Raw genomic sequence first — 27,144 nt, 5'->3', positions numbered from 1 at the left:
GGGTTCTTATAAGAAGGAGGCAGGAGGTCAGAAGAGGTAATGTGATGATGGAAGCAGAGAGGGGAGTGCTGAACTTTGAAGATGTAGGAATACATGGGTTGCAGTTCTCTAAGATGAAAAAGTAAGGAAACAAGTTCTTCCCCCAGAGTCTCCAGAAGGAACCAGCTCTGCTGACACCTTGACTTTGGCCCAGTGAAACTGATTTCAGACTTCTGACCCCCAGAACTGTAAGAGAATACATTTGTATTGTTTTAAGCCCCTAAGTTAGTGGTTAGTCATTACAGCAGCAATAAGACACCCATCTTTGGTCACTGGGAACTGTCTTCATATTGGTTATCTAATATGCTAAGATGTTCCAGGCTCCACTTACACATTTTCTGCCCCAGACCTGGAATCAGCAATTTCTCTAGAGTCTTTGTTCCTTTTAGTGGGAAAATGGTATTTTTGAGACCACTAGGGGCATTCATAGGTTTTTCTTCTTCTTCTTTTTTTTTCATTTCTTAAATGTGGTAAAAAATATATAATATAAAATTTACCATCTTAACCAATTTTAAGCACAAGTTCAGTAGTGTTAACTATATTTACATTGCTGTGCAACAGATCTCTAGAACTTCTCATCTTCCAATCCTGAAACTCAGTACCCATTAACAACTTCCATTTCCCCATCCTCCCACAGATTTTTGCCTTTCTAAAAATGGGAAAGTAGCATAGTTCTTTAGTGGAATCTTTTACCAACATATGATTATTTTCCTCTAAACTTGTAGATTTTTAGGCCCTGACTCCATGCTATTTTTATTTCTGGCTACTAATCCCAAACTATGTCCTACAAAGGATTTTAAGTAGATGAGCTATTTTTCTAGAACAGAGTGAGAAGTTTGAAATACATGCCACATGCAAAATAATGACCGTCTCATTATCAGGGCTCAAAATATTCCCTGGAGCTATACTTTGCTTAAGTAGGTGCATTCTCAAGCTTGGTGTGGTCCCCGCCCACAATGCAAAAGTATAGCTAATAGCCCATGTCTGCAGTCTCCTCTAGTCTGGCTCTGCCCTGTGGCTGCACCTGTTGCAGAGCAGAAATAATTTGCATCATACTATTCAGTTCAGACCTAGAGGTCCAGCTCCCTGAGCCATGAGAAATTGTTGTATAAAAAATTGTTGTATAGGGGCACCTGGGTGGCTCAGTCGTTGGGCGTCGGCCTTCGGCTCAGGTCATGGTCCCAGGGTCCTGGGATTGAGCCCCGTGTTGGGCTCCCTGCTCAGCGGGAAGCCTGCTTCTCCCTCTCCCACTCCCCCTGCTTGTGTTCCCTCTCTCGCTCGCTCTCTCTGTCAAACAAATAAAAAAATGTTTAAAAAAATTCTTTAAAAAAATTGTATAAAAAATTGTAAAAAGAAAAAAAAGAATAGCAATGCAGATGGAAAAGGAGTGGCAGTCTGTTGGGATTCTAAAGGAGACCTACAGACTGGTTTTGTTACTATTGACCAGGAAGTACCTTGTTTTGTTTTTAAAGTTCTGTGTCCTTATTTGCATTACATGTTCTAGAAGAATATATTCTAAATCATTTTCCTCTTTCCCCTTGCCGGAAGTGCTCGAATACTAAACACATACACTCAAAAGAGGAAATTCAGGAACTCAGAAATCATGTGACCAATGACTAAGTTAAATCTTTCTGTTTACTGAAAGGGAAGAGTCTGATGATTAGTTGCCGATTCTCCTTGTATTTTTAAAGTTTTGGAGATACTGAATCATGTTCCCATTTATGCTTTTTTCCACTCTGTTTTCTTCCATATTCACTGAACCTGGGCAGCAACACTGGATCTGCAACTCCTCTGATTCCAGTGTTTGGTATACCTATTGTGGTAAGTAAAACAGCAACAAGTGGTTCAGGGTAAGTTTTCATAAGAACTTTACGCTGCTGTGGAGGGGACACAGGAAACGACAGTGTGTTCCCACTGCCGCTGCTGGTGGAAAGGTGATGGCTGGTTGCTGTCCTTTGTGGATTTTCTGCATCCTTCACAGACCTCGCAAGTCTCTAAACTGTGTTGTACTTGACCTCCGAGTGTTTCTGTTGTTCCCTGTGGTTAACTCTCTCCTCCTTGAGCCCAGTTTCAGATTCTTTCCAGTTTTGGCAGAACTCTTTGCTTCTGAGCTTTTGCCTCAGCCCCAAGACTTACTGGTTCTTCTTGAGAAGGTAGAGTAGTCCTAGCTGCCTTTTGGAATTGATTATTGCTCTGGTATGTGATCTTTTTTTTTCCTTCAGCACAGCAGTGGGCCTATAACAGCTTCTTTATAAGTGTTTGAGGCAGTGACTTTTGGGGAGTCTGGGAATGATCTCCCTAATTGGATGTTAGCCTGGTTCTGTCAGTTACTAGCTGTGTGACCTCAAGCAAAAAGTACTTAGCTTCTCTGTGTCCCAGCTGTTTTGTCTGTAAAATGAAAGTGATTTTTTAATGGGGGGAGGGGCAGGGGGAGAGAGTGAGAGAGAATCTCAAGTAGGCTCCACGCCCAGCGTGCAGCTGAGGCAGGCCTTGATCTCATGACCCTGAGATCAGCCATACCCTTATGCTATTAACTAGCTGTATCACTGTTTTTTTGTTTTTCCTCCCTATTTCTCTACAGATGTCTGCAGTCTGAAAGCACAGCATCAGGGCTAGACTGCAGTTGTGGTTTGGTATTTTCCACTGGTTTGCTCATCATGGGTTGACTGGTCTTTTCTACCCATTAGTGGTATCAGGAAGGTTTGATGCTTCCGAAAATGCTAGCTCCTTAAGATTCTATTGGGAAAAAGGACTGATGGTCTAATCCTTGGGGAAGATTTACAAATGTACTTTGAGTTCTGAGAAGTTCTGTAAGAAAGAAACCTATTTAATCCCCAGATTTTCAATTTTATTTTATTTTATTTTTTGAGTGTGTGTTGACTTCTTGAAAAACACACTCTGGCAAATGCTAATATAAAGTTACTTCCAGGGAATTAGCGTAATTGCCAGGTATAAGAACAAGACTTAGCCGTGTGACCAATCTTACACTTGTGGCTTTTTTCCTATATGTGGATTGTAACTGAATTCCCTTGCAACTTATCTCTGAAATTTTTCCATCCTGTAAGGTCAGTATACCTCTCCCCCTCCAGGAAGCCTCCCTAGCCCACTCTGCCGCCAAGTGTCTCCTTTCTTTTGGCTTTTATGTACCTTCTATTTAAAAAAAAAAAAAAAAAAAAAGATTTTATTTTTAAGTAATCTTTACACCCAACATGGGGCTTGAATTTACAATCTCAAGATCAAGAGTCACATGCTGGGGCACCTGGGTGGCTCAGTCAGTTGAGCGTCTGACTCTTGATTTCGGCTCAGGTCATGATCTCATGGGTGGTGGGATCGAGTCCCACATCTGGGTTCTGTGCTCAGCAGGGAGTCTGCTTGAAGATTCTCTCCCCCTGCCCTTCCCACACATTCACTCTCTCTCTCTTTCTCAAATAAATAAAGCTTTTACAAAAGAGAGAGAGTCACACGCTCTACCTACTGAGCCAGCCAGGTGCCGCAATTATGTCACCTTCTCTGCGCCATGTTGCACATGGCCTTTATTTATATTACACTTCCTATTATTATTCAAGCTTTTAATCTTTTAGTAACAATAATCTGATTTATCTTTTGATCTTTGAGGGAGGATCTTACGCCTTTCTGTCTAATGCTGAGAAATCCTGTGGTCCTTTCCTGCTGCCCCCTGCTGTAGGGACTGAGGGGAGCAAGCTACAGCACAACCCTGCTTGGGGCCATGGCCACCGCCATGTCCTTAGCTTCCCTACCTTAGAGAATCTATCCTGGCTGAGCTCAAAAACGGGTGTGTCGGAAGCACTGATTCCTGTAGATATTCCTGTGGAGCTGGTGGTACACCACCACCTGATTTAGTCTTTCCGAGAGGGTGAATTGCGTTTGGTGAACCTATGGGGTATTTACAGTGTATCGGTTTGCTAGGACTGCCATAACAAAACACCAGAGACTGGGTGACTTGATAGAAATTTATTTCTCACAGTTCTGGGAGCTGGAAGTCCAAGATCAAGGGTCAGCAGATTTGTTTCCTTCTTCCTTGCAGATGGCCACCTTCTTGCCATGTCTTTATATGGTCTTTTCTCTGTGTGCACTCATGCCTGGCACTCCCTGTGTGTCTAAATCTCCTTTTCTTGTAGGGACAGCGATCATATTGGAGTAAGACCTCACCCTAACAGTTTCTTTTTAACTTGATCTCTTGTTTAAAGACCAAATCTCCAAATATAGTCACATTGTAAGGTACTGGGAGGTTAGAATTTCAACATATGAATTTGGTGGGGGTGGGAGGGGACACACAATTCAGTTTATAATCTACAGAAATGGCAAGAAGTAGCTGTGTGTTCCTCAGCTTTGGAAAAGGCAGAAAATGTGGGTGTCCGTGTCAGTCCATAAGACCCTGGACACATGCCCTCTTGTAAACTAGAATCATCAGACTCAGATTCGGTTCTAGCCTTTTTTTTTTTTTTGCTATAGGTAGTCCAGAAACCCAAGAATTAATGGATCATTTAATTAAACCAATATTTACTGAGCATCTAGCCTGTCTGTTCTAAGCACTGAGGATATTATATAGTAGTGAACAACAAAGAAAAAAGTCCCTGCCCTTGTGAAGTTTTTTTTTTAAGACTTATTTATTTTTTGAGAGAGAGAGAAAGAGAATGGGTGGGGGAAGAGTAGAGGGAGAGGAACAAGCAGATTCTGCCCTGACCACCCGAGATCACCACCGGGGCCTAATCAAGAGTCTGACATTTAACTGACTGAGCCACCCAGGCTCCTCCTCGAGGAGTTTTTATCAGTAAAATATTCAGCATGTCAGACGGTGGTAATTTCTGTGAGAAAAAAGTAGAGCAGGGGAGGGGACAGAGAGCAGAGATGGGGAATGCATCCCCTTTATAATGGGGATGCATTATAAAGTCGGATGACCAAGGAAAGCATCCCTGGGAAAGTGACATTTAGTAAACACCTGGAATAGTTGAGGGAGTAGGCCATGCAAGATATCTAAGGGAAGAGGTAGAGCAAAGAGCGAACACAAAGGCCCTGATGTGGGACATGTCTGGTGTGCTGGAAGGATAGTAAGGCGTCCAGTGTGGCTGCAATGGAGTGAGGGGGGGGAAGGCAGTAGAAGATGAGGTCATAGAAAGAAATGGGGGGAGGGGGGCCTTGTAGGTCAGGGGATGGCTTATCTTCCACTGCGAGCAAGGCTTGGTCTGGCTCTTGTGTTGACGATAATCCATAACGGGGTGCAGGTGGAGGAGGAGATGTGTTGTGAGGCTGAGGCTGTTGCACAGTACTCCAGGTGAGAGAGGTAATGGTGACTTGGACCAAAGGAGCTATGGTGGAGGTGATGAGAAGGGGTCAAATTCTGGAAGGAATCTGAAGATGGAGCTGACAGGACTAGCTGACAGATTGGGTGTGTGCTTGCAGCATGGCTCTCCACGCTAAGCAGGTATATCCCCGTGTCTTGGTGTTCCCCCCTCTGAATGGGCCAGCCTCTTCACTGGCCTTTAGTTGTACCTCTTCTGTTCACTAACTTAAAATATCCTGTCTGTTTCATGCCAACCTTTTGTGGTCCATCAAAGTCCTACAGAGCATGTCAAGTCAAGTCAGCTGAATTTTATTTAGTTTAACAAGCTTTATTCAATAGGCATTGAGTTTAGTTATTATGTTAAGGAACACTTAGAATGCAAAGGATATGTGAGATACAGCCGGAACCTCAAGGAACTTCTGGCTTTTGTCTCATGTGTAGTAGGGGGAGTAACTGTAATGTGAGGATTCATTCATTTATTCTATGAGCTCAGCATGGCCACTGGGAAGCCCAATAGCCATTTGGAGCTAGAACTCTTGACCTATGCCAAGCTGAGCCCGCTTCTTCCTATCTTTCCCATTGCATCATATGATCTTTTGATTCTTACATCTAATTATTTTTTGTATGTTGGTCTTGTCTTCCCAGAAAAATCATAGACTTCCTGATGTGAAGACTAAGCCTCATATCTCTGTTCTCCACTCTCTAATACCCCTGCCCCCTGCCCAACCTGGGGTATCCTTTAATTATTTCTTTTCCTTATCCCCCACATTCATTGTGTTGATGATTCCCATTTTAACTATCTCCAGAATATGTTCTTAAGCCAGCTACTTCTCACTGTCCTCTACTCACCACTCATACCCCCATCTCTCCTCTGGCCTCTGCAGGAGCCTTTCAGATTGTCCTCTCTCTACTTCGATTCTTGTCCCCATACAACCTGTTCTTGGCCCAGAGACCAGGGAGGTCTTTTGAAAATGCAAATAAGTCAGGCAATGTCACTCTCCTTGCTTAAAGCTTTCCAGTGGCTTTTCACTATAATTAGAGTGAAGTCCCAATTTTATACCAAGACGTCCAAGACCCCTCCAGATGGCCCCTGCCTACTTGTCTGATCCCTGTGATTCCCACCCACCCTCTCTCATTATTTGCCATCCACACTGGCCTTTATTATTATCATTGTTTATATTACCAACATAACACACATCAAAGTTTCCCTTTTAACCATCTTTAAGTGGATAGTTCAATGGCACTGAGGACATTCACAGTGTTGTGTGATCATTACCACTATCCCTTTCCAGAATTTTCATAATCCTGAACGGAAACTCTGTACCCATTAAACACTAATTCCCCATTTCTCCCTCCCTCTAGTTCCTGGTAATTTCCACTCTACTTTCTGTCTCTGTGAATTTGCTTATTCTAGTTACCTCATATAATGGTCTTTGTGTGTGCATGTTTGTGTGTGTCTGTATGTGCATGTTTTTGTTATTGTTGCTTGAACATATCAAAGTCATCTCACCTCTGAGTCTGCACTTACTAGGAGTCCTTCTGATTAAAACACTCTATGTCCAGTTTCCACAGGCCTGGTTCCTTCCTGTCACTCCCTGAGTAATGTAGTTGAAGTATCTCCACCACCCTGGCCCCCCACTCCTCCATCTCTACCACACACTCACTCTGTGTCCCATGACCCTGTTTGAGTTTCTTAGTGGCATGTACATTTCTCAAGAGCAGAGCCCATGGCTTCTTCTTCATTGTTCTTTTTTAGTGCCTAGAGAGATGTTCGTCACATAATAGATGCCAAGCAAAAGTGAATAAGCACACATTTGTTATCTGCCATGTGTCTAGCACTGTGCTATGTGCCAGAGACATGAAAAACAGAGACATTCTTTCTGCCCTGAAGGGTTGTGCTATCTTTATGAAGAAGACGGATATGTAGGGGCACCTGGGTGGCTCAGTCATTACGTGCCCACCTTCGGTTCAGGTCATGATCCCAGGGTCCTGGGATCGAGCCCCACATCGGGCTCCCTGCTCAGCGGGAAGCCTGCTTCTCCCTCTCCCGCTACCCCCTGCTTGTGTTCCCTCTCTTGCTATATCTCTCTCTGTCAAATAAATAAACAAAATCTTAAAAAAAGACAGATATGTAAATGAATAATTGTAATAAAGATTTACAAATGAGCACTGAGGGATGGTCCAGTGCTATGAATGATAGTGTGTCTGTGACTGTGGGAGTGGGGAGGTGTGGAGGAGTCAAGGAAGGCTTAACAATGTTGATGATATTTGAATACATTTTGAGGGAGAAGAAGGAATTTCTAGCCTGATGATGACAAGGGCATCCCTGTCCAAAGGGACCGCATATTTAGGTATCAGAAATTCCATTAAAGAGGTAAAATGATGTGCCATGAAGATTCAACTCCAGCTAACATTTCCTCCCTAGACCTCCGAGAATACTTAATGCCAACACTCAGAGGGGCACTGTTTTCATTTCCAGTGCCAACTGCAGTTGCCTGTTAAGAAAGATTCTGAGGCTGAGCTCAGTGGGAAAAAGTGCTATGATGGATTAGCAATGCTGACCTTTATGGTCGCAGTGGAAGTTGGAGCCTCTTGTGCTGGGCATTTGTTAAAACTGGTCACCACTTTCTGTAACAAACCAAATAGAGGATTTTATCATATACATTGTGACTTTAAAGTAATGAAGCTATCCTCCAGCAATTCCTTGTAAATAATAAAATCACATTCCATACAGTGCTATATGATCTTCTGATTCTTACATCTAATTATTTTTTTGTATATTCGTCTTGTCCTCCCAGAAAAATCATAGATTTCCTGATGTGAAGACTAAGCCTCATATCTCTGTTCTCCACTCTCTAACACCCCTGGCCCCTGCCAACCCTGCTGTGATACCTGGCCCAACACTGAGTACCCACAGGGGCTCTCTAAACATTTGTCTGATTGAATTGAGTTGTTGACCTTGTCCTCCTAATCAGACAATTTCAGACCTGTGGGAACCTTAATTGGAAATAGAGAATTGCCCTTAGTAACACGACTCTGGTGATTCACTGCTTTTAACTTGTTCTCAGCTTCTGCTCCAGAGTCTTTGGTCTGCTTGCTCTGAGGATTTTCTATAAGGATATGGCTGGCAAAGAAGACACACATTACACTATGCTTGGTAATGCATATGAAAGTGCCCACATTTCAATACCCTAACAACCTTTTTCTTCTTAAGAAAGGTAATAATGGGTATTAATTATGCAAATCTTTGAAAATACAGGTGAAAACGAAGACATAAGGTAACCTAAGCCTTTCACAATTGAGTTGGCCGCTGTCAATATTCTAATTTTGGTGAATATTCTTTTAAATATATAAAGGTATATATTAAAAACCACAAAACACCAGAATCATACTGTGTATACTATTGGGTAAACATATTTTTAAAACTTGATACTATACGATAAACATCTATGTCATTAAATATTCTAAAAATCCATTTTAATGACTGCATATTAATTTAATATATAGGTATACAAATTTAGTTATTCAACCACTTCTGTACATTTTTAATTGAGATATAATTGACATATAAGATTATATTAGGTATATGTATGTATCGCAAAATGATCACAGTAAGTGTGGTTAATATCCATCACCACACATAATTATACATTTTCTTTTATGATGAGAACTTTGAAGATATATTCTATTAGCAACTTTCTTTCTTTTTTTTTTTTTTAATATGGAACGCTTCACGAATTTGCTTGTCATCCTTGTGCAGGGGCCATGCTAATCTTCTCTGTGTCGTTCCAATTTTAGTATATGTGCTGCCGAAACGAGCACTCTATTAGCAACTTTCAAATGTACAATACAGTTTTATTAACTATAGTCACCATTCTGTATACATCCCAGGACTTATTTTATAACTGGAAGTTTATACCTTTGGACCACCTTCACCCATTTTTGTCCATACCCATCGCCCACCTCTGGCAACTACCAATCTCTTCTCTGTATCTATAAATTTAGTGTTTTGTTTTGCTTTGTAGATTCCGCATATCAGAGAGATCATATGATATTTGTCTTTCTCTGTCTGATTTAGTATAATGCCCTCAGAGGCCATCCATGTTGCAAATTGGGCATTTTTTCTTTGGTCATAAACCATTTAGGGATGAACATCTTTTGGTCAAATATTTGTGAACATCCATGATTAGGTGAAATGACTGTTAATATAATTCATTCTATGAGAATTTTGTTGCAGGTAAACTCAATTGAGTGAGAGATGTTAAGATTGATTTTTTAAAAGGTTATTTATTATTTATTTATTTATTTATTTATTTATTTATTTATTTATTTGAGTGTGAGCAGGGGTAGAGGGAGAGAGAGACTCTCAAGCAGATTCTGCGCTGAGCACAGAGCCCCTTGTGGGCTGGATCCTATGGCCCTGAGATGGTGACCTGAACCAAAACCATTAGAGTCTGACACTTAACCGACTGAGCCACCCAGGCACCCCTAACATTAATTTTAAGGGTTGCATTCAGGGGCAAATCCACACAAACCTGTTATCGCCCCCCCACTGCCGCTCCTCAGTGCTTTTATGAACTCTTCTATACCTTTCTTGAAACTCCCTCTTCAGGAAGACTGTTCATTAACTTATTCATTCATTTATTTATTCACTCACTTAACATTTACCAGATCTCTATATTTTCTATTTTGAACCAATGGAACATACGCAATGTGAAGACAGTGGATAAAAAGAGAGCAATGTTGATGGGAAAAGGTTAAAAAGTTCCAAGTTAGAACAAGTAATTTTATGAAAATATTTTTTGGGGAGTTTTTTTCCTCCACACAGTTTAAAGTAATTCAGTATCTTCAAATTCCACCTTAACAATATTAGGCCATTTAAACACTATTTATGTTATGGGGAGGTTTCTTTTCTGTATTTGTACAATATTTTAAAGTTCATTTTACTGTGGTAGGAACATTTTACATGAGATCTACCCTCTTCAATATTTAAGTGTACAACACAATATTGTTGACTATAGGCACAGTGTCATACAGCAGAGCTCTAGAACTTATTCATCTTGCTTGGTTGAAACTTTATGCCTGGGATGCCTGGGTGGCTCAGTTGATTAAGGGTCTGCCTTTGGTTCAGGTCGTGATCCCAGGGTCCTGGGGTCAAGTCCCACATCTGGCTCCTTGCTCAGCAAGGAGCCTGCTTCTCCCTCTGCCTGCCTCTTTCTCTCTCTCTCTGACAAATAAATTAAATCTCTAAAAAAAAAAAAAGAAACTTTATGCCTGTTGGTTAGGATTTCCCCATCTCCTCCTCCCCTTCAGCCCCTAGCAACCACTCTATGAATTTGACTATTTTAGATACCTCATATGAGTGGAGTCCTGCAGTATTTGTCCTTATATAACCAGCTTATTTCCTTTAGCATAATGTTCATAGGATCCATTGATACTGTAGCGTATTGCAAGATTTCCTTCTTTTTCTAAAGCCTGAATAGTATTTCACCGTATGTAGGCCACTTTATTTATTTATTTATTTATTTATTTGTTTGTTTAAAGATTTTATTTATTTGACAGAACGCATATGCACAAGCAGGGGGAGCGGCAGGCAGAGGGAGAGGGATAAGCAGCCTCCCCGCGGAGCCAGGGACCGCAGCTCTGGGCTCCATCCCAGGACTCTGGTGGCTTAACCCACTGAGCCACCCAGGTGCCGCCAAAACAAAATCTTTAAAAAAAAAAGAAATCACGTCTGCATGCAAGGAAAATTTTACTTCTTCCTTTCCAATTTGGATGCTTTTTATTTATTTTTCTTGCCTAATTGATCTGACTAGGTCTTCTGGTGCTATGTAAGGAGTGGGTATCCTTGCTTTCTTTCTAATCTTAGAGGAAAAACTTTCAGTTTTTTACCATTGAGTGTAATGTTAGCTATGGACTTTTCATATATGGTTTTTATTATGTTGAGGCCATTTCCTCTAATCCTAGTTTGTTGAGAGTTTTTATCACAAAAAAGGTATTAAATTTTGTCAAATGCATTTTCTGTATCTATTGAGATAACCATGTGATTTTTATCCTTCAGTCTATAGAATTTTGCATCTACATTTATTGGAGATATTGGCCTGTAATTTTCTTTTCTTGTGGCGTCTTTGTCTGGTTTTAGTATCAGGGTAATGCTGGGCTCATAAAAATAAGTTTGGAAACGGTCCCTTTCAAATTTTTGAAGGAGTTTGAGGATTGGTATTAATTCTTATTTAAATGCTTGGTGGTAAATTTTACATGTGAGGCCATCTGGTCCTAGGCTTTTCTTTGTTGGGAAATTTTTTTATTACTTATTCAATCTCTTTATTAGTTATAGGTCGGTTCAGACTTTCTAATTTGTCATTCCTTTGGGTATTCCCCTTGGAAAACTTGGGGCTCTGGATACATGAACTAACCTCTTGCTTCTTGAGTGAAGCTGGGGGCTAGGGGCTGTTTTCCTGATTGTGCTGTGCCCGATGCAGGGTGTCTAGTAAAAGGACGTCCTCTACTGACTTTGGTGAGTCTGATTTCACATTCTCCTGGGATACAGGAAACTTTCAGTTAGTTTCTGATTTCTCGCAAAGGGAATTTGTCCATGAGTTGTTGCAGAATTGGTATGTTTGTGAGGGGAAGGAGTGGGTCTTGGACTTCTTACTCTGCCATTTTATTGACATCACTCCTCCAGGGAGGGAGATGTTTTTAACCACCCCCAATTTTTCTCATTACATGATTTTAATGGCATCTTTTGGGGAATGATACTTAGAACACTCTACTTACTAGAAATGATTAATAATAATTTATTGACATTCTCTTTATTCTTCCATTTAGATAACATGAAAGTTCCTATTTCAATAGATGTTAAACCCTGTATAGCATTGAAGGGAAGCAGGGGATATTTGCATATTTACTACATTCCAAGTAAGTTCAATGTTTTGTTTTGTAATTCAATTCAACAAAATGTTTTTGTTTTGTAATTCAAGAAGTATTAATGATAAATGATTGTGTTCCAAATGTACATGTATTGGTTTTCCATTTCTGTGTAACAAAGTACCACAATTTTAGTGGCTTAAAACAGCACACATCTATTATCTTGCAGTATTTGTGTGTCAGTAGTCTAGGCATGGCTTAGTTTGTCTGCTTCAGGATCTCCCACAAGGTTTCAGTTAAGGTGTCAGCCAGGACTGGAGTCTCTTCTAATGTTCAAGTAGGGAAGAATCCACTTCTAAGCTCATGTGGTTGTTGACAGTATTCCGTTCCTGTCTGGCTGTTGGACAGCAGTCAGTTAGTTCCTTGCCATATGGGCCTTTTCAACATAGCTTCTTTCTTCATCAAAGCCAGCAGGAGGGACAAGCTAACAAGATAGAAGTCACAATCTTATGTAGGCTAATCATGGAAGTGTCACTCTATCACCTTTGCTGTATGCTATTTGTTAGAAGCAAGCCACTAGGCTAGCTCACACTCATGGGGGAGGGGATTCCATATGACATAGGGGTAAAAATGGAAATAACTCGAGACTTCCAATAATCTAATAGGTATATCCTTTGTCAGCCATTAACTATTCAGCTCGTAAGTAAAGCTGGGTTTCCACTAATCAAAGATCTGCATATGAGCAAGCCACAACTTTTTTTTTTAATAAAGATGACCCTCTAGAGAAAACTATGATGATAATGGGATGAAAGAAGGCAATTTTTGGTTTTGTTTTGTGCTGTGTCTTGTTTTTCCTCTCTATCATTTTACTTGTAATCATTAGTTTAGTAAAAATGAAGTTGGGTAATGGTGATTACCCATTAATCACCATTAATTGTGGTGGTTACATGTGAGGCCATCTGGTCCTAGGCTTTTCTTTGTTGGGAAATTTTTTTATTACTTATTCAATCTCTTTATTAGTTATAGGTCGGTTCAGACTTTCTAATTTGTCATTCCTTTGGGTGTTCCCCTTGGAATCAGAATGGATGAGGGTCTGTGAAAACATACAAAGTGTTCTTCCTCTCCTAGTCAGCTCTGTTGCCTGTAAGTCCTAGGAAACTTCAAGTCTAATCATCATCATTATCATTATTGTTTTCGTCATCACCAATATCACTTACATCCTAACTTATATTTGGAGCTTATACTTTACAAAGTGCTTTCACATAAATAAACTTAAACATTTCCCCCTGATTTTAGTTCTCCAGTTTACAAGACAAAAGACAGCTGAGAACCCAGAAATATAGACAATAAACTTGTGTTTTAATTTTCTTGAATCTAATTGTTTAAACTTATTTTGAAACTTTCTGTATTCATTAAAAAATACTTAGAAATGCATAGTGTATTTCAAGTATAGTGACAGGGCTTGTGAATTCATTGACAAATAAGATGTTCTCTTGACCTTCAAAAATCAGTGCAGTAGGAGAGAGAGAGATCTATAGATAATATTGTATGATAAGTGACATGATAGCATTTAGGCTTAGTGGTAGCCCAGAGGAAAGAATAATCAACTCTGTTTACTCCACTTTCTTGGCCAAAGGTGAAAGAAATAATCTAAGTTTTTGCCTGGCTAAAGTTCTATGTTTTTTTCCTCTTTTCTCAGGTTTTGTTTTCTGCTTTAGGTGGTGTGCTTTATCTGCCCCCCCCACCCCCCATGTTTGGCAGGAGTGATTATTTACATAACAAATGACCTCATTTTCAAGTGAACCTCTTGCCCTTACACACAGGAAGCAGAATGTATCCTTCTAGGCTAAGTAGTATTGTATTATTACTTTATTAAGTAATAATACACTATAGTGTACTTGTGGTTCTCTGAAAAGCAGGGACTAAAAAAGGAATTAGACATACAAGAGATTTATTGGGGGAAGTGCAGGGAAAAATAAAGTGAAGAGAATGCCGGAGTAGGCAAGGAGGGAATTCAGATTAATGTGCAGGTCTGATACCTTTGAAATGAGAGAGGAGGGCGCCTGGGTGGCTCAGTTGGTTAAGCAACTGCCTTCGGCTCAGGTCATGATCCTGGAGTCCCGGGATCGAGTCCCACATCGGGCTCCCTGCTCAGCAGGGAGTCTGCTTCTCCCTCTGACGCTCTTCCCTCTCGTGCTCTCTGGTTCTCATTCTCTCTCTCTCAAATAAATAAATAAAATCTTTAAAAAAAATGAGAGAGGAAAGGAAAGAGTATTTGGTAAGATGGTCATCAGACCAAAACGAATCCCTGAGATACTCTGAGCCAGGTCAATGGGGAGCCTTAGAGCAAAGATTTCCTGTCTGATGACAGGCAGGGGTAGTTTGACTGTAGTGTCCTTGTGGAGTTTGGTTATTATAGGAGCAGCCTTGGTCATAATAGGAACATTATAGGAGTTTGGCTTCTGGATGCTTCTGGAGATAGATCTGAAGGTGCAGCAGCTAAAGGCTGTCTGCCAACTACACTTCCTTCTCCCAGCAGTTCTTTAAAAGGGAGGTTTGAGTACCTCACCACTGTGGCCACCACAAATAACCTTAATCATTCACTAAATATGACATTTATATAACATTTTATTAATTCACTAACAAAATAATTATTTAGTCATATTTTAAAAATTGGATTATTTTGTGTTTTTATGGTGTTGTTGTATAAGTTCTTTATATATTTTGGATATTAATCCCTTATTGAATCTATCATTTGTAAATATCTTCTCCTATTCAACAGGCTGTCTTTTTGTTTTATTGATGGGTTTCTTTGCTGTGCAAAAGCTTTTTATTTTGGTATAGTCCCAATAGTTTAATTTTGCTTTTGTTTCCCTTGTCAAAGTAAACAAATCTAGAAAAATGTTTCTGTGGCTGATGTCAAAGAAATTACTGCCTGTTTTCTTCTAGGAATCTTATGGTTTCAGGTCTTACATTTAGGTATTTTAATCCACTTTGAGTTTATTTTTGTGTGTGGTATAAGAAAGTGTTACAGTTTCATTCTTTTGCATGTGACTATCCAGTTTTCTCAGTATTATTTGTTGAAGAGACTGTCTTTTTCCCATTGTATATTCTTGCCTCCTTTGTCATAGATTAAAGGACCATACAACTGTGGCTTTATTTCTGGGCTATTTTGTTCCATTGATCTCTGTGTCTATTTTTGTGCCAGTGCCATATTCTTTTAATTACTACCACTTTGTGGTGTATCTTGAAATCTGCAATTATGATATGTCCAGCTTTGTTCTTTTTCAGGATTACTTTGGCTATTTGGGGTCTTTTGTTGTTCCATACAAGTTTTAGGATTATTTGTTCTATTTCTGTGAAAATGGTTTTAGTATTTTGATAGGGATTGCATTAAATCTGTAGATTGCTTTGGATAGTATAGGTATTTTTGCAATATTTGTTCTCCCAATCCATGAGCATGGAATATTTTTCCATTTGTTTGTGTCATCTTCAATTTCTTTCATCAGTGTTTTATAGTTTTCAGAGTATAGGTCTTTCACCTCCTTAGTAAAGTTTATTCCTAGGTATTTTATTCCTTTTGGTACAGTTGTAAATGGGATTTTCTTAATTTTTCTTTTTGCTACTTTATTATTAGTGTATAGAAATGCAATAGATTTCTGTATATTAATTTTTTATCCTGTGACTCTACTGAACTCATTTATCAATTCCAGTAGTTTTCTGGTGGAGTCTTTAGGGTTTTCTTTATATAGTATCATGTCATCTACAAATAGTGAAAGTTTTACTTCTTCCTTACCAATTTGGATGCTTTTTATTTCTTTTTGCTGTCTGATTGCTGTGGCTAGGACTTCTAGTACTATGTTGAATAAAAGTGGTCAGAGTAAACATCCTTGTCTTGTTCCTGATCTTAGAGGAAAAGCTCTCAGTTTTTCCCCCTGGAGTATGATGTTAGCTGTGGGTTTTTCATATAGGGCCTTTATTATGTTGAGGTATGTTCCCGCTAAACTTACTTTGTTGAGAGTTTTTACCATGAGTGGATGTTTTACTTTGTCAAATGCTTTTCCTGCATCTACTGAAATGATCATATAGTTTTTATTCTTTCTCTTGTTAACATGAGGTATCATGTTGATTGATTTGTGAATATGAACCATCCTTGTATCCCTGGAATAAGTCCTACTTGATCATGGTGAATGATTTTTTAACGTGTTGCTGGATTTGGTTTGTTAATATTTTGTTAAGGATGTTTTTTGCATCTTCATTCATCAGAGATACTGATCCATAGATCTCTTTTTCTGTAGTGTCTTTATCTGGTTTTGGTGTCAGAGTAGTGCTTGGCCTCATAGAATGAATCTGGAAGCTTTTCTTCCTCTTCTGTTTTTTAGAATAGGTTTGTTTTTTTTTTATAAAGATATAATGTATTATTTGTTTCAGGGATACAGGTCTGTGATTCATCAGTCTTAAACAATACCCAGTGCTCATTACCTCACATGCCCTCCTTAATGTCCATCATCCAGTTACCCCTTCCGTCCAATCCCCTCCCTTCTAGCAACCCTCAGTTTGTTTCCCATGATTAAGAGTCTCTTATGGTTTGTCTCCCTCTCTGGTTTTGTCTTGTTTTATTTTTTCTTCTCTTCCCCTATGATCCTCTGTTTTGTTTCTTAAATTCCACATATCAGTGAGATCATATGGTAATTGTCTTTCTCTGATTGACTTATTTCGCTTAGCATAATACCCTCTAGTTCTGTCCACGTCATTGCAAATGGCAAGATTTCTTTTTTTTTTTTTGATGGCTGCTATTTTCTTTAATAGTTTGAGAAGAATAGGTAATAACTTTAAAAAAAACAATAATTGTTTTTATCATAAAAAAGATTGTACATATTTTCCAGTTGGACCAACCAAATGAATTAGAAGGGTTGAGCAAAATGCAGTGTTTACTGGAATTTTCCATGTTAAATGGTACTATGGAGACCATGAAGAAATAATAAGATAACTCATGTATATTATTTTCTTTTTTTTAAGATTTTATTTATTTGACAGAGAGAGACACAGCGAGAGAGGGAACACAAGCAAGGGGAATGGGAGAGGGAGAGGGAGAAGCAGGCTTCCCGCTGAACAGGGAGCCCAATGTGGGGCTTGATCCCAGGACCCTGGGATCATGACCTGAGCCGAAGGCAGATGCTTAACGACTGAGCCACCCAGGTGCCCCTAACTCATGTAATTTTTAATCAAGAGGTTGTTCTATTCTCCACGAACTCTTTCATCAAATCTCCTAAAAAAGTGGGCATGAGTTGATTATCCTCATTTCCTTTCCTTTCCATGTCTTTTTTCTTGAACTTCCTAGCAGAACTGTAAATTTTACATTTCCGTTTGATAGTTTTCTCAAAAACATAGGCTCCTCTCTTTTCAGGCACAGCATACATAATTCTTACTGTGGAATATCCTGTTTGGTTACATTCCACTAATTATCCTCTCAGAACTTCAGTTTTCTCATCTGTTACAGAGGGATAGCAATGCCCACATGGTAAGTTGTTGTGATGATTAAATGAAATAATATAGGAAAGGTGCTGGCATGCTTTAAGTATATGGTACAGTACATGTTAATTATTATTTATAAAGGAATCTATTCTTTGAAGGACTAATGGGATTTTTTTTCTTTTTAAGGAAGAGATATTAAAAAATTATATTTCAATCTCTATATATCTTTTCACTCCATGCATTTTCCAATGCGCAAAGAAGTTATTTGCCGAGGATCTGATGATCTTTATTCTTTCTGCAGAGCTCTGAAGGGAGGTAAGCATTCAATTCATATTATTTTCAGAATAGAACAGAATAGTTTATGAGAATGTTCTGAATATTAAATGCACTGAAAATGTGCAGTTCCTTTTCTAATAATTTTTTTCATCCAAAGTTTTTACTTTTAGCAGCTTAAACAACATTTTACAATTATGTCATTGAATTGTGAAGATGGTACTTACTTAAGTGTGTTTGAAGATATATTAAAATTTTTACCTTGTTCAGATTAATATTGTACATTTACCATTGGTTATAGATCCCTTTTTCTAAACATTACACTTATTATTTTTTATAGAAACTCACTGAACCACAGCCAAGGGAATAGGATTGGTGGAATCAGAGGGGAAAGAAAAAAAAGGGAATTAAAAAAATTTTATTAAAAAAAAAAACCTCACTAGATTTTTCTAGTGTTTTCTTCAATGTCTTCCCCCATTTTTTTCCACCCTGATGTTATTCACAGAATCACAAAATTTCAGAGCTTAGGATCTTAAAGGCTACTTATTGCAAACTCATGAATTTTTCCTTAATAATTTTTAAACTAGCATTTTACATAGTTTCAATGTTTATAAATATTATACAGTCACATTACCAAAAATTGGGAAGTATAAACAATAAAAATATCACAGAATCATATTTCTAAAAACATTTTGGAGTATTTCCTTCTGGTTTTTCAATGTATGTGCATTGCTTATGTACTCATAAGTATGCTACACTATAATAGTTTTTTTTTTAAGATTTTATTTTTAAGTAATCTCTATACCAACATGGGGCTTGAACTTACAGCCCCAAGATCAAGAGTCACATGCTCTACCAGCTGAGCCAGCCAGGTGCCCCAGTAATTTTCTTTTTAAAAATTATTGTATTCAATTTTTTGAGTAGTTGATCCATGTGGTTCAAAAACCAAAGTATAAACATTACATAATGAAACATCTCCCTTAATGGGTATGCTCTGGTTTACTTAACCATTCTCCTGTTGGACATTAGTTTCCTTATGATATTTTTACTATTATAAATAATATTGTAATAAATATATTTCTGTATATAATTTTTCTCATATTTTATATTTGAATATGTTTGCAAGGAGTTACATATAACTCCCTGGGAAATAGCTGAGCTTAAGAGGGTTGACTGTATTTGTGGTTTTGTTTACATAGGCCAAATTGCTTTTCTAAAGGAATGTATCAATTTATACATTATATCACCAGCAATGTTATGTACAGTAGTTTAATCTCTGTCTTGTTAACAGTGGACGTTATCATCTAAAAAATAAAGAAGTTAAAAAAAAAACTATTGGGGGCTTCCTGGGTGGCTCAGTCGGTTAAGTGTCTGCCTTCGGCTCAGGTCATGATCCCAGTGTCCTGGGATTGAGCCCTGCAGGGAGCCTGCTTCTCCCTCTCCCTTTGCCTGCCTGTCTGCCTACTTGTGATCTCTCTCAATCTCTCTCTGTCAAATAAATAAACAAAATCTGAAAAACAACAACAACAACAACAAAACTATTAGGTTAAAAAAAACCCACCAGTTGTTTTATTAACATTTAAAAATTACTATTGCAGTTGAATATTTTCCTATACAATTAGTTATCATTAACCTGTGGTCCCTCTTATTTAAAAAAAAGGTTTTAGGTAGGGGTGCCTGGCTGGCTCAGTTGGCCAAGCATCTGATTCTTGATTTCGGCTCAAGTCATGATCTCAGGGTTTCTCAGGTGAGATTGAGCCCTGTGTTAGGCTCCCTGCTCAGTGGGGAGTCGGCTTGGGATTCTTTCTCTCTCTCTCTCTCCCACTCTGCACCACACTCTCCCCCAGCTCTCTCTCTCTTAAAAAAAAAAAAAAAAGATTTTAGTAGTTTACATGCATACATTAAATTTAACAACATAGCATAAATTAGATGTAGATGGGACAAAAAGTGGAAAATAAGGGCTGGGAATTAATGGAATGAGAGTGGTATAAAAATTCATATGAGGCTTATACTGGCTTTGACATTTATATCAATTTGATTATACATTTCCTAGCAGTCATTAAGAAAATTGTTTCTAAGTACATCAGTTTTTTTGCTATGCAAGTGAAGCTTTGAGATATATCTCCTAGCCAACCATCTCTCCATGGCTCTGACTTGCCTGCCACCCCCAAACCATATGCAAATTATGGAGCTGGCATTGCTTCTAAGTCTGGGCTCAGAGTTGGAAAGACCTGAGTCTCTGTCCCAGCTTTTCCACCTACCAACAATGTGGCCTTGGGTGGGTTATTTAACCTCTATTGGCCTCATTTTCCTAATCTGTAAAATGGGGACAGTGAAACCTATTGAACAGGATTTTAAGGATATAATTAGAAAATGCATATTAAAAAAAAGGTTAGTACAGTGCTCAGAATAAGAATTCAAGAAGTATGGTTCTCGAATAATAAATACTCATGTGGGTAAAAGGGTCCTTTTTTTCCCTGATTTTACAGTCCTGTCATTTTTACAAGTGAGGAGACTGATGCCTGGAGTGACCCAGTAATGTATCCTTGGCCATTTGGAGAACTAGTAACAGAGTAGTCTCATGACTCTTAAGGCCCACTCTTCCCCTGTACCATGATTTCTCTTTGGAAAAACAAAAACAAAAACATAAAACCCTCTTGGAAGATTACTGTTGTTTTTTTTTTTAAACAATTGTTTCACAATCCCACCTAATCTCTGTGAGATTATGTTGACATTTTATCTGAATTTTTAAAATTTCACTTTCTTGAGATCTAAGATGTGTCAGACTCAACCCAGTCTGCTGGCTTTTCCCTCCCTTCCTCATTTCCTTCCACAAACATCTGTTGAACCTAATTTGAGCGAGTCATGATTTAGGCTTTGGTGATCCAAAGTTGAATGAGAGGGTCTCCCTCCTCAGAAGGTCCCTCTGTTCTGGGAAAGTCACGGGAACAAAAATTATAATGAAATGTCATAAATGCCAATAGAATTACATGCTCCTAGTTTTAACTATATAGTTCTCAATTTGCTGTGACAGAACTCAGATAAGGTTTCAGAGATTATGTTATTAAAATCTTGAATCTGAGAAAATCAGAGAGGAGGAGGAAGGGCATTCCTTGGAGAGGAAACAGCAGAGGCAAACACATGTAGCCATGAAAGAATATGGTTTATTTGGAGAGTAGTTTTTTTGTAGCTGGAGCAGAATGTGCTGTGGGGAATTGCTGGAGATGAGCCTAGGAAAGGGGGCAGGGGTGAGCACGTAAGTCATGCACAAAATATTGGCCTGCATCTTGTCATCAGTGGGTAGGGATGACCCACAGAGATTTTCAGTTTTGCAGATAACTGGTGTCCATATGGAAGGAGGCGGGGGTTGGCTGAGGCAGGAAACTGGGATGGAAGGAAGACCAGCCAGGAGGCTATGTGAGAGACCATGAAGTCTGAACAAAGATGGCAGCCTGGGAGCAGAGGGGAGGAGAAGAGAGAAGGCATATTTGGAGACAGAATTGGCAGGATATGCTGATTTATTTGATGTGGCAGGCAAAGATTAGGGAAAATCAAGGGCTGGTAGAGGGCCAGTGACTGGGATTAGCAGAAATGCCATTATCTGAAATGATGGATGCAGAAGAAGGGGCAGATTTTTAAAAAGAAAGCAATGGGTTCAGGTTTGGGCATATCGAGCTCAAGGTAATTTTGGAACATTCAAATAAACATGTCCATCTGGTAGCTGATATATGGGCTCAGAGCTCAGGGCATTCTGATTTACAAAGCACTGATGCTATCAAGAGACCCTTGAAAATTTGGGAATCAAATTAGTAAGTACCATACATATCCACTTTTAAAATAATTTTCTTTTTTGTATTTGTTACAAAAGTCATATATTTCTAGGATATCATATTTAGAAAATGTACGGAAGCAAAAATAAAATAAAGATTACCCATAATATTACCACTTCTTACACACACACACACACACACACACACACACACACACACCCCTTTGTTTCTTTTAAAAACACATTTGAGGGGGCGCCTGGGTGGCTCAGTTGGTTGAGTGGCTCAGTTGGTTAGGTGACTGCCTTCGGCTCAGGTCATGATCCTGGAGTCCCGGTATTGAGCTCCCTGCTCAGCAGGGAGCCTGCTTCTCCCTCTGACCCTCCCCCCTCTCATGTACTCTCTCTCGCTCTCATTCTCACTCTCTCAAATAAATAAATAAATAAATAAATAAATAAATAAATCAATCAATCTTAAAAAAAATAACAACACATTTGAGGGGCACCTGGGTAGCTCAGTCGGTTAAGTGTCTGCCTTCGGCTCAGGTCATGATCTCAGAATCCTGGGATTAAGCCCTGTGTCAGGCTCCATGCTCATCAGGGAGTCTCCCTGACCCTCTCTCTCTGCCCCTTCCCCCTGCTCTCTCTCTCAAATAAATAAAATCTTCAAAAAAACCCACATTTGAAAATAAATAAATGGATATTTCAAAGGCATATTTTTTTTTAAAGATTTTATTTATTCGTCAGAGACAGAGAGAGGGAGAGCACAAGCAGGCGGAACAACAGGGCCCAGGGTGCCAGCAGAGCAGTGGGCAGCAGGGAGCCAAGACCCATCTAGGGGAGTTGCGTGCATGCCCCACTGTCCCATCCTGCTTGGTACCCCTCTCCCCAGTTACAGCCAGTGACCCCTGCTACCTGGTGGGAGCCTAGATGCAGGGAGGGTCAGGATTAGTCAAAGTTGCCCTGCAGTGTCTGAAGTGGGGTGTGGCTATGATCAACCGCCTGGGCTGGCAGCACCGGCATTGTTTAGTGGGTGACTAGGTGGGGGCAGGACTGCCTCCCCACCAACAGGTAGCTCATGGAGGTATTACACAGAGGTTGCAAAACCCTTGAGGGTCACTCATGGGACAGCAGGCCTATGGGAAGGAAAGAAGCCTGATTTGTCTTCTCTGACCCGACATGAGGCATGAGGCATCTGGCAGCACGGGGGAGGGAGACCTTAGGCAGCTGTCAGGTCCGTGCTTTGTGCAGGTGCCCCAGTCATGGAGCAGCCTCCTGGGTGCCCTTGAGCTTCTATACTCACCTTTCACTCTGTGCCAAGAGAACATCCCTTGGATCATTCCATGTCTGGGGGTAACTTCTCTTCCTTCTTTCAAATTTCCTGAGTCAAGCTTGTGTTAGTTTTCTCAGCTTGAGATACCTTCTGGGGATGAGCCACCAAATACAAGTTGTGTCGTTTCAGTGATTCTGCCTTAGAGTTAAAAGCTCTGATATTTGTGTTTAAAGCTGTCATTGCACAATATAAAGATGAATGGCAATTTAGAATTTTGTTTGACTTCAAATGATACTACATAGCAAATAAAAAATATCATGGCAAGTCTAGAGAGAGAGACTGTGGAAGAAAGCTTTATATTTCTGTACCTTTAATAGGATGTCTCTCCTGCTTTTTGATCAAGGAGCCCCCATTTCCGTTTTGCACTGGGCCTTGTAAATTATGTAGCTGAGCCAGGGACTCAGGGACCAGGCAGTAGGAGCTAGAGATTCAAAAGTGACCAAAGCAAAGCCCCTGTCCTCAATGGAGCTTATAGACTAGTAAACAAGATCATAAAATAACATTCAAATGAAATAAGATTCCGTTTATGAGAAGTACTCTCAAGGAAAGCAGCAGGCTAATGAGATAGACCGTAAGTGTCTGTGCGGGGGGCACCTGAGTTGGTGGGCACGGAGGGCATTTACCTGCTCTTCTCTTCACCGCCGTCACTGCCTCCTGGCCTCTAACTGGTCTCCCTGACTCTTAGTGCCCCCTTAAATCCGTCCACAATATGGTCATGTGACCCATCTTTCTAAACACAGTCTGACCATTTCATACCCTTGGATGTTCTTTCATTGCCTCCATTCTCTCAGATGTGGAATCTGAGCACATTTATGTTTACTTCTTCAGATTTCCTTCTTAGCACTCCCGCTTCTCCTTTGCTTTAATAATGCTGCGCCCCTTGCAGGTGTATGCATTAGTCATACTGATTTTCACTTTCTCGCCTTTGCTTCTCTTTTTCCTGCCACCTGGAATGTCCTTCGTTTCCTTCCTTCCCAACCTCTGTGACGATTCAACTCCCTTCCTTCTCTTTTCTAGATTCCCTTCCCATGGCATCTTGTGAATGAAGTAACTACAATATCAATGATAATTATTAAGACATCATTGTTATTCACAAGACGCCATGGGAAGAAGGTCTAGAAAGGAGAAGGAATAATATTTAATGCTCTAATAAACAACATTTTAATGTTAATAACATTTTTAAAAAATATTTTATTTATTTATTTGAGAGAGAGAGCCTAAGCCCTGGGGGAAGGGCAGAGGGAGAAGCAGGGTCCCTGCTGAACAGGGGCGATCCCAGGACCCAGAGATCATGATCTGAGCTGAAGGCAGCCGCCTAACTGACTGAGCCACCCAGGTGCCCCCAAATATTAATAACATTTAATGAGTGCTAAGTTCTAGGCATTGTTCTAAGCACATACATATCTTAGCTCTTATAGCCTTCATGTTAATCCTATGAGAGCGGTGTTATAATCCATTGCCATTTTACCAAAGCACAGAGAAGCTAAGTGACTTGCCCAAGGCCACACTCCAAGTAAGTAGAGGAGCTGAGATTCAGACTCAGAACCATCACTCTTACCAAAAATGCTGTATGCTGCTTTTATCCTTGCTACATCTTTTTAGGGCATTGTATTTGGAATGGTTTCTTTGCATGCCTATATCCCCATAGATGTTAACTCTCTGAGGGAAGGAACAGTGTGTACTAGCCCTTGTCTCCTCAGTCCCTGGTAAGAGTAGCTTTCAATAAATACTTGTTGAACTATTACATTTGAATTGGATTGGCCTTGAATGAAAGAAATCATAACATCATGAAGACAAGATCACTTTACTGAGCTCAAGAACTAAGATCTCAGTGTATTAACACCCCTATTAAGGAGATACCCAGAAGCAAATAGGTGCTTTTTTATGAAAATAGAAGTATATACATACATATATATATATACATACACACAGAGACATAATCCATTCATTTGCTATTAAGGATTGTCTTTAGCTAGTTAAGAGAACAATAACCATTACTTTAAAAGAGACTTTTGGCCACTATTGCTTTTGTTAGAGATTCAAAACATTTCTACTTTTCTATCCTGATCCCGTAAGTTCACTCCTTTGGTGTTTCTGATTAGGTCGGTGGAGTGTGGTTTTTCCTGCACTTCTGTCTTCCACAGCTTCTGCAGGCTCGGGCCCATGGCCATGCATTTCAAATGTGACTACTTAGGCTTCTCAGTGGCGGGACTGGAAGGAGATTTGGTATCCTGGCTGCCCCCCAACTCTCTCCTCCACTTTTAGGAAGATCTGTTATACTCTGCTGAAGGAGCAGCAGTATTAAATATGCACATATCTAATTTGGGATGATGCCTATGAGCACTGGCTTGCTCATTCATTCACTGTTGAGACTAGTAGGCCTTCAAATTTTGCATCCCCCGAGGGATGAAATAGGAGCTGATACTGAGAGACGCTTGGGGTTGGCAGAGAGTGCCATCGGAGAATCATAGCCAGGATACAAAACTCACTACTTCTACAATTTTCTTGGGATCACCTCTGCTAGCAGCGGTGTAGAAGGTGCGCTCCATACGACATTAAAAAAAAAAAAAATCACCCGATGATGACCAATATAACTTTTTGTATTTTGTATTTTGTTTGTAGAGACTGTGAATACCACAGTATCCTTCTCCTTCACGGGATTACGATTTTCTAAGGTATTGCTCAAGTCATTTGTACTTTCTTGAGAATCTTTTGCAAAGTAGCAAATATGTTAAGAATTTGAAACAAGCCATTCACAACTTCAAAAATTGCTATTCAGTATTAAGGTGTTTTAAGACTGTGTTTTTCACTTTTACTTAGTTTTGGGTATTTTGTATTTCTTCTTTCCGTGGAATATGGAAATATGGAAAAGTAACACAAAAGAAAGCTCTTTTGCACTTCATGTTTTTCCTCTAATATACATGGCTAAAAGTAATTCAAATACTCATTATTAATCTGGTGAATGATCTTTGGGTGAAAGTACTGTACGACCGGCCGCTGTGTATGACTTTGTAACTGCCTCCATGAATAGTAATAATGTAATTTTAGGTATTTGCATTAGATACCTGGCAATGAAATTTTGTACATGTTTCACTTTGCGTGACCATTTTTAAAATAGTCTTCAAGAATGCATATTCCTTACCTATTTTGTTCTAAAGGATATTGAATGTTTGAAAATCTCACAGGCTTGTTTCAAACAATTATTAAAAAACATCCTCTTGTAATTGGGAAATAAATAGGTTTATGCTCGCTGAATTCAAAGGCATACAAAATTTCATCTCATTAGAAAACCAAGATAATGATAACCAATTTAATTTAAATGGCTTCCTTCTACTAAGACAAAGTTCTTATAAAAGTCTTACAAAATAGAAGCATCTAACATTTTATTTGCTTGTATTTCTTATTCCTCCTTTTAGGGACAATACAAATGTGTTGCAGAAGCCATCTCTGGAGATCCTGAAGAAACGCTCTTTTGTTTGAATTTTACCATCATACACCACCCTGATTTCAATTAGAATAAATAAAGTATATTTTTATTTTTCAGAGGTCGTATTGTTCACTTAAATTTTATCTTTCATAGTGTATTAATGTCTGCCATAACAAGTAGCACAGCTTGGGTGGCCTGAACAATTAGAAATTTGTTTTCTCACAGTTCTGGATGCTAGAAATGCGAGATAAAATTGTGGGTAGGTTTGGTTCCTCTTAGGGCCTCTCCCTTTGACTTGGAGATGACCACCTTCCAAGTATCTTCACATGGTTTTCCCTCTGTGTGTGTGTGTGTGTGTGTGTGTGTGTGTGTGTGTGTGTCCTAATCTCTTGTTATAAGGACACCAGGCACACTGGTTTAGAGCCTACCCTAATGACCTCCTTTTACCTTAATTACCTCTTTAAAGGCCCTACCTACAAATCCAGTCACCTTCTGAGGCGCTGGCGGGGGGGTAGGACTTAAGCATATGAATTTTGGAGGAACAAAATTCAGTCCGTAACACACAGGTAGTGAAATCTCTTGAACTGGTTGACTTCTCCCCATTTCCTGCCTCTCTACTCTGGGGCAAGTTACCAGCATTGGCCTCCTGGACTACTCAGCTG

At 39.5% G+C, this 27,144-nt stretch overlaps 1 protein-coding gene and 1 non-coding gene across 3 annotated transcripts; one reads left to right on the top strand and one right to left on the bottom strand.

Annotated features, from left to right (window-relative positions):
* The first annotated feature begins 1,655 nt into the window (after positions 1 to 1,655).
* LY96 (lymphocyte antigen 96) lies at positions 1,656 to 26,598 on the top strand. Of its 2 annotated transcripts, XM_028109640.1 has the most exons (5): positions 1,657 to 1,860; positions 12,170 to 12,259; positions 17,870 to 17,998; positions 25,678 to 25,730; positions 26,472 to 26,598. In XM_028109640.1, the coding sequence occupies exons 1-5, from the start codon at positions 1,749 to 1,751 to the stop codon at positions 26,568 to 26,570; spliced, it is 483 nt and encodes a 160-aa protein (XP_027965441.1). In that variant the 5' UTR covers positions 1,657 to 1,748; the 3' UTR covers positions 26,571 to 26,598. The 2 variants fall into 2 exon arrangements, with proteins under 2 accessions (XP_027965449.1, XP_027965441.1); XM_028109648.2 differs by lacking the exon at positions 12,170 to 12,259 and having other exon boundaries at positions 1,656 to 1,860.
* Positions 9,057 to 9,163, bottom strand: LOC114216840 (U6 spliceosomal RNA). The gene has a single exon (XR_003610846.2). It is a non-coding gene; the product is annotated as a U6 spliceosomal RNA (small nuclear RNA).
* Positions 26,599 to 27,144: the final 546 nt, after the last annotated feature.

Source organism: Eumetopias jubatus, unplaced genomic scaffold (genome assembly GCF_037043125.1).
Source record: "Eumetopias jubatus isolate StellerSeaLion01/CBP00866 unplaced genomic scaffold, mEumJub1_p1.0 scaffold_4, whole genome shotgun sequence".
NCBI lineage: Eukaryota > Metazoa > Chordata > Mammalia > Carnivora > Otariidae > Eumetopias > Eumetopias jubatus.
The sequence above is the reverse complement of the archived record's forward strand: the minus strand, read 5'-3'. Positions and strand labels throughout refer to the sequence as shown.

What these genes read in the sequence shown, in the direction of transcription:
- LY96 (XM_028109640.1), top strand. Translation starts at nt 1,749, where the DNA reads ATGTTCCCATTTATGCTTTTTTCCACTCTGTTTTCTTCCATATTCACT. An exon ending in GCATATTTACTACATTCCAA is followed by an intron (nt 12,260 to 17,869) that starts GTAAGTTCAATG and finishes TTTCTTTTTAAG; the next exon opens with GAAGAGATATTAAAAAATTA. An exon ending in CGGGATTACGATTTTCTAAG is followed by an intron (nt 25,731 to 26,471) that starts GTATTGCTCAAG and finishes TCCTCCTTTTAG; the next exon opens with GGACAATACAAATGTGTTGC.